General features: G+C 46.5%; 1 protein-coding gene across 1 annotated transcript; it reads left to right on the plus strand.

Moving 5' to 3' along the window:
- The first annotated feature begins 4,704 nt into the window (after window positions 1-4,704).
- cxcl13 (chemokine (C-X-C motif) ligand 13) lies at window positions 4,705-6,590 on the plus strand. The gene is made up of 4 exons (XM_078952377.1): window positions 4,705-5,175; window positions 5,445-5,562; window positions 5,815-5,895; window positions 6,411-6,590. Exons 1-4 carry the CDS (start codon window positions 5,115-5,117, stop codon window positions 6,490-6,492), a joined length of 342 nt encoding a protein of 113 aa, XP_078808503.1. The 5' UTR covers window positions 4,705-5,114; the 3' UTR covers window positions 6,493-6,590.
- The last annotated feature ends 1,394 nt before the right edge of the window (window positions 6,591-7,984 follow it).

Raw genomic sequence — 7,984 nt, forward strand, 5'->3', positions numbered from 1 at the left:
AAAACTCTGTTTTTAAGACTGAGAATTCAAATTCATAAAATCCTGACTTTCTTCACCGGTTTCAAAGCGTTTTTTATCGTGAATGACTGCAGTCCTGTGAGTGACAGCAGACTTTAGCACAGATGTATTTTGGGCACAGCAGCTTGTCTGCTTATTCAGTCGGGAAATTGATTGCTGCAAACAGATGGCGTTGGGACAGTCCCGTAAAAATGCCAGTAATAGCGCGGGGGCGTTCATCTGGGGGGGGGCTGCACTGCCTGGGAGGAAGTGTTGGCACTCGTCTGCTCTGCTTCTTTTCTTTCTTGACTTCCTGCTCCTTACACAATCACCAGAGTTTCTCTTAATAGTGGAACTGAAAGGGAAACAGTTGAGGAGGCGTCACAACAACCAACTAAATCCAAAAGCACCAGCCAGGCATAATTCACAGCCGTTTTAGTTCATTCAGCTCATTCAGATTCGCCAGACTGCAAAGTTATTTTTGTCTCTGAACGACTCGTCACAGATAAAATCCAAATATTTCTGCTAATTTACTCTTTCAGCGCTAAATGATGAAGATGCAGAAAAGCTACGTGATTGAGATTTGACTTTAGCCCATCTCAGTGGTCGACTCTAAAACAAGACAGTGGGGGCCATCCAGACCCTCCATCCCTCCCCGGCTGTGAAAACGAGTCTTCAGGACGGTTTCATTTGAAAGTCTTACAGACTGGCAGATCAGGAATCCTAAGTGCAGTGGCTTCACTTTACTTCAGCCTGAAGTCTTAAACTAGAGTTTGTTCACCTTTCCCATCCCATCAGGTCGTCACAGCCAATCAGCTTTCTCTGAGTTACACAGGTGGTCTGGCGGGGAGTTTAACGCTGATACCCTTCCTGTCACAGCTAAGTTTTTAAATGTGGTTTTAAAAACCACATTTAAAAACTATATATATAACTATATATAGTTTTTAAATGTGGTTTTTTTATACATATACATGTACATAAATACGGCTGGGTAGCTCGGTTGATAAGGTGCAGGACTGTCATGCAGGAAACCTGGGTTTCGATTCCCAGGGCGGAATGAACAATTAATGGTAGTGGAAGAATGGAAATGGGGCAATAACCATAACAATGGAAATTGTTATATATAGATATGTGTGTGTGTACATATATAAAGTCCCTCTCCCCCCAACTGCTGGTTTCTCCTCCAACCTCCCAGGTCCTCTACCAGAGGCCTGGGAGCTTGAGGGTCCTGCAGTCTCTTAGCTGTTCCTGTTCTTTTCTGGACTGAGAGGTCTGAGGTCTTTCCAGGTATCTGTTGTAGCCACTCCTCCAGCTTGGGGGTTACTGCCCCCAGTGCTCCAATTACCACAGGCACCACTGTCACCTTCACTTTCCAGGCTTTCTCCAGTTCTTCTCTGAGTCCCACAGAATCTTTGCTCCCTCACGAAAAACACACAGAAATGTTGACGACTTTGGACATGTTTGGGTTTCCTGCAATGGTTGCACAAGAAACTCGGATAATAAAGACTCTCAGGGAAAAGATAGCTGAGCTGATAGCTCTAAAGACACGAGCCGTAGACAAACCTTGATGTTCTATTTGGGCAGGATGAGGTTCAGCAAATAAACAAAGGTTTTGTCCATTCATTCAATTGATCTCAAATTTGCTGCATTTTTTTCGCCTTTATCCCAGAATTTACTGTACTTTTCTGTTTTTTGCGTTGAGACATTGTTCCTGCTTTTATATTTTCGTCCTTGGACTAATGCGGGACAGGAAGTTGTCAAACTGCGCCGTCATTCAGACACTCTCTTGGAGGTGAAGCTGGCTGTACGGGAGCGTCTCTGAATGAACGCAGACATGGAGAAGCAGATTCTAAACATCATCTGTGTCCTCCATGCATTAAACCACATGACCATTGTTCCCTAAATTACTGAGGAGAATACGTTCCATAAGCCTGCTGTAGATCAATGCATTAGTGCAGGACACAGGCACAGCTGTACAGAAGAGATGGATTGACAGGGTCGACAGCCAATCAGGATGCAGAACATAGTGCGCTGTTACAACAACAAAAGCATACAAAGTTGTGCAGGGAAAAATTTGCAGAAGAGTGAGACTGTGAAAGGTGAACAGCGATATAGCGAGGGAACATTTTACAGACAGCTTCCATGAAGCAATCAGGCTAAGAACTGGATGGTAGCTCCTCCCCTTTTTTGCTCAGGAGCGACTTCTAGTCCAGAAAATACGCCAGAGCACAAATTAGGATATACAAAACGTAAATAATGAACCCTAAGAGACACGACGGAAACCCATCAACAGAGACGGAGAGGACAGTGGCGACCATCTGACAGGACAATTGTGACCCCCCCTTAGACACCTGTGTAAGGGTTGACCTGGACGGGTTCTGTGGATGGCTCTCCACGACGCTCCCATGGAGGGGCCACACCTTAAGATCCAATCCTATTCTGATCGTTGTAAAAGCGTTCCCGGTGGTTTTTGGATTAGGATTATGCTATTTTTAGTCAAAATGAAAAAAACAAAAACGGATGCTTTCTAGGACAGTGTTCTTCAACCAGTGCGTCATTCTCACTGGTCTAAAAAACATTTAGCGTCAGCTCTGTGTTCATCCAAACAGGAACAGGTTTCACACAGAGAACATGAAAAATCCTTAAAGACTGTTTTCTTTGGATTCATTTGATTTCTAGTAAAGAAACTTTGATCAGAATGACGGTACTGAGATTTAGCCTCATCTTTAGCCGATTGATGCGTTTGGAAAGTCCAACCCCTTAAACTGTCTCCACCAATCATTCTCGGGGGCTTAATTATCCATGTCATCAGTCTGACCAATCACACGTGGTGAGCTTCCTTAACCACATGTTAAGGAAGCTCCAAATCTCTCAGAACAATAAAACAGCTAAAGATGGTGTTTAAGGTGCATAAAATAATTAAACTCAAAGATGCGAGTCTGTCCGGCTTGGGCGCCTGGTTTTTACTACATCTCCCATGATGCTTTGGGACTACTATCAGTTTGCAATCTTCTTGATCAAAGCAGAGGAAAAGGGTTTAGATCTCCTTGGAGGTTTCAGGTGTTGGAGCACAAAGGAACCAGTAACAGCCAGAGATTCTTGGGTTTTGGTCCAAGTCTTTTTTCTAATTGCAACAACTGATTTTAGATCATGTTTGGATTGAAGGACAGTTTGTATTTTAGACTTCACTCACCTTTGAGCTGTTATGATAAGTACACTCCTCCTTGTGAGATAAATTAAGTTGAATTCACTTCAATCCAGCGGCGTAGGTTCCATCTGGGCAGGACGGGTCCGCTTCACCGTTCCTGAGCCTGGAAAAATCCCAGTTTGGAACCCCCTGCATCCCTTTTGTGGTCATGGGGTTGGCTGTCCCAGCTGCTGTTGGGAGAAGACGGAGTTCATGCTGTACGGGTCACCAGTGCGTCGCAGGGCGCACAACACGTCCACACCCACGCCTAGAGACACCGTTAAGCTGTGAAGGAGGGAGGAAGCGGAGTGTCCAGACAAAACCCACACGAGCACGGGGACAACATGGATTTGAACCCCGCCTTCTTGTTGTGGGGTGAAGGCGCTAACCACTGCGCCGCCGTCACGTGAGCAAAACCCCGGGCATGATGGGTAAAGAACCAGCAGGTTTGTTTGTTTCCTAACAGGAAGTCAGGGCAGACAGCAGATGGGATCCCAGCACCTTCAGGGCAGATCAGGTCTGAGGCTGACTAACCCTTCATCTGCAACCTGAGTGTCTACTGAAGGACAGACCCCCACAGCAGGGGCCCCTGAAAGACCACAGGCCTGTGGCCCCCCCATCAGAGGACGACGCTGACCCCTCCTCTCTCTGTCCACAGTGGACTTGTTACCCAACGTTGGTGAAGCTGCTTCTTCTTCCTAAAAAATGAAAGTGCAACGCTGAACTTTTGATTGAGTGCTGCGAGATGGAATTTAGGCGGGAACTCGCTGGAATCGTGTCACTTCCACCAAGCCAGCTCAGGTCTGTGAAGGAGAACAAGAACTCAAGAAAACACAATCGTTGTTTGAAAAAGTTCCATTTCATTTTTTGAAGGTGCAGATTGTTTCATTTTACTGCTATTTTCACCAAAACCTTTGGTAGTTTGTTTCCTGTTACACCAAAAAACAACCCCACTGACACCCCCCCGCCTCGTTGCTGAGGCTCAATCTAAATCCCTGAACAAGCAACAAATCCATCACAGGTTCAGGGAACAAAGTGAACGCTGGCCACCAGCAGAAACCAAATGAGTGAACGGCTTCTGAGCACTAAGTCAGTCAAACCAGCTGGATTTATGACAAAATACTGCAAAGACCATCAGAAGACCAGAGAGGAAGGTTGGGCCGGAGAAATTTCCCAGAAGTCTCTGCAAAAACCCAATGCTCACTAGACTGGCGAATATCTAGATGCATTGTTTGTTTTTTGCAAAAAAAGTTTAAATACATTTTTGTGTGCACGGTGTCCAGATTGCTCGTAAACCCAGGGCACTAGATTGTCCCAGATGATGCAGTTTATTAGTGGTGAAGGTGTAGGCGGGGGGGGGTTGATGTCCCTTTCTTTACAGGCTCATGGATGACGACCCACCAACTTGTTCCGCATGACTCAATTCGGGTATTTATTTGATTTTCACTTGTGGGAAATGCAGCAGCAGTTAATCTGGGGACCTAAAAGTCCCCCCCCCCCCCCCCAAGTACTTACAAGAACAGGAAGTGGTTTTTACCCACAGAGCTCAGACAAATTTAGCTTCTAAATATAAAAAAGGCTTATTTCATTATTCCGTTTCTAAAAAAAATTACAATTTGGTTCCGTCACTACGTCTTCATTCATGGTTGCTTTCAGTTCTTTCTTCTGGTTTTGATTTTTAACTGTTGTCTTCATATCATACAGCAGTGTTGCATCTGGGAGCCTTAAAGAAGCAATTCTTGACCTCGGAATATCCTGTAAAGAAGTTTGAACTTTGACTCTGTCTGCACAGATAGACTTTGAGGACCATCATCAGACGGTAAGGCTGGTTTGGGCGGAGCATCTCAGAGCTACACTTCCTTTTCTGCCGCTCTATAAAGGCCGGCTGATCTTCATCTTCATCGTCTCATAAGCCTCAAGATCCCTAAAGATGAAGAAAGCTGTGCTGCTGCTGCTGATTCTCTGCTGTTTCTGCATCACGTCTCTGCATGGTGAGAAAGAAAAGATTAACTTATTCATTTGAAGGCCAGAATAATCTGAATTCTGTTCAGGATCCACGCTGGTTCTGTCTAAAGACCTTTGTGTAGAAAAACAGGAGAAACTTCTGGATTTTGATTCCAATTGTAACAGAAAAACAGCTTCTAAAAAGTTCAGTCAAAACTGAAAAATTGAAGGACGACTGTCTGATTCTGTGAGGATCGGATTCTGAGGGCTTGGTGTGAACAGAAACCAGAGAACTGATCCAGGACTTTCTGTGCAGCGTTCTCCAGAGGCGGGTGCATCTGCCTACGGGTCAGCCGGTCTGCTGTACCTGCTAAGGCGGTCAGTAAGGTGGAGATGATCCCGCCCAACGGACGATGCCGCAAGACTGAAATCATGTAAGTGGCCACACAAAGACCGCCACCCACCCACCCAAAAGCACACACTGGAACTGCAGCCTCCTGTGCGCTGTGGTGAGACAGTTTCAGACTGAAGACCTGACGCAGCAGAGACCGTTTCAGACGTAGTTCTTCCTCAGAAGCCCATTTTCTGGTTTGGTTGGGGTCGTGTGATTGGCTGAGTGATGACAGCTTTTCCCTCCCTCTGCTGAAAGGTTTGCTCAAACTTTTACCTTTGCTGTTTCCCCACAGAATCACCCGCAAGAACAACGTGCGTGTTTGTGCAGTTCCACAAGCCAAGTGGGTCCAGGACCTTCTCAGGACCCTAAACCAGTAAAGACCTTTGAGTTAATACATGAAGACGGGATTCAGTCTGCAGTTAGTGAGATGAAGATGCAAGCATCATTTAGGGTTGCCAGTATTGTCAGAAGTAACTGTGGGGGCATACATGTGACCCCTCCCTGCTGCTCTCTGGAAGCATGTGGCATGTCATAGGAAAGGATGTTGTGTCTTAAGGACACAGGGGGCTGTGTAGTTTCATGGTGTCATGACCTCTATGCAAATAGTTCCGATGTTTGTGATTAAGAGTAATAACTGAAGTATTTACTGGTGTAAGTGAGCATATTTCCCAATCCCCCTTATGACTACGGTAATTATCCTATATATCTTTGGATAGATGTATTTCTGCCGGTTGTCTTATTTTTGTATTATTTCCACTTTGATTGCTTGAAATAAACACTTTCCAAAAGCAATGTTTTGGTGATGATGGTGAGACAGATTCATGATGATGTCAGCTCAGCCTTCCCTGGCCCTCGTCTGACTCCTGACAAACTCTGCTGTCCTTTCAGGTGTAAGGAGAGCTCCAGCTCTACTGCCACGCCCACAACCGTTTCCACGACAACGGACCACCACAGATCTTTGTTTTTCTAGCTTGAAACGTTGAGATTTCTAGTTTGAAGCTATGCTTGTTCAGTGCAACATTGGCTTGACTGCTGTTTAAAGAAATAAAGAACAGAAAACCCCCCACTGAAGATCATGTCTTTATTCCCTGCAGGGTGGGGCAGTCTGTGAGGGAGGGGGGCTGGCATGGGTGGTGCTCTGTGTGCTTAGGGCCAGGTTTCTGGGATAGGAACCCATTGAAGGGGGTGGGGGCTGAACAAACAGGAAGGAGACACTACAGGAACAGCTATGAAAAACCGTTAGCCTCCATGGATGAGAGGGTGAACGCAAAGAGGAAAGGGGGAGAAAACTCTAGGTTATAAGTGAAACCCCGCTTCTCTGAGCAGTGTGGGCGAGACGTCCCACTATGGGATACCCCCCGTGTATTCCTCAGAAGAACCCACCACACCACCTTTGGTTTCAGGGCAACTACTCCATCTGCAAACAGAGAACATGAGGGAAGCACTAACATGCTCAGCTGATGCTAAAGCCACTGCTAATGTCTCCAAAGACCAGCACCAGCTGGGGGCTCAAAAGGAGGGTGCATGAGGCCGTCTGCACCACGGCCAAGTCCCATGGAGGAACCTGGTGGATCAATCACCAAACTCAAACTCTGGGGTTCAGAAAGAGCCTGATAGGAAGTACTGGCAACCTGTTCTGAAAAAGCAAAGCTCAGATATTTTCCCGTGAGGGGGGGTCTATCATCCCTCAGATTGACAGACGCTGATCAGGTATCCATTCAGGGCTCTCAGATCCTAGAACTCTGGTCTGGGAACCAGAAAATAGTGGGAATTCAAATATCAAAGCGTTAGCTTTGGGTCACATGTACCACGTTGTTGGTCTGAGTCTAGATGCGGCTCAGTCACCCTCTTCATAGGAACGTTTCATCACAAACGGCCTTTCCTTAAGGCCCTATTGTGACTGTCCACACACCTGTTTGAACAAAACTGGAAAGATGACTTCCACCGTGTGGAACGGTGGCACACTCCCTCACAGCCAGAAGGCCTGGTTCAAATCCCCACTGGCACCTGTCTGTGTGAGGTTTGCAGGTTGGCCCCATGTATTCGTGGGTTTTCTCCGGATTCCTCCCACAGTCTAAAAACGGGCAGCATAGGTTAGTTGTCCTACATGTGCATGTAAGTGATGTGTAGCCCTGCAAAGGAAGGTGAACCCCCCCTCCAACTGTAGCTGGGTTGGCTCCAGCGGCCACGAGACCCCAAAATGGTTTCAGCCAGTTTGAGATGGAAGGATGGCCTTCCACCTGACATGGAGGCCTGACGGCGGTGATGGAAGCAGGGAGACCAGCTTTCTGAAGATCTTCAATCTCTGAGTGCCGTCTGGGTCTCATCTGTCATCTGGAAAAGGCTTGTGCTCCAGAGAATCCAGGTCCGGATAGTCATGACACAAGAACATACATGACTATGGATAAGATGATGCAGATGTGTAGTGAAACACAGAAATAAAGGCACCAGTACACGCCGCC

This window comes from Oryzias latipes, chromosome 9, assembly GCF_053564925.1.
Source record: "Oryzias latipes strain Hd-rR chromosome 9, Olatipes_Hd-rR_3.1".
Lineage (NCBI taxonomy): Eukaryota > Metazoa > Chordata > Actinopteri > Beloniformes > Adrianichthyidae > Oryzias > Oryzias latipes.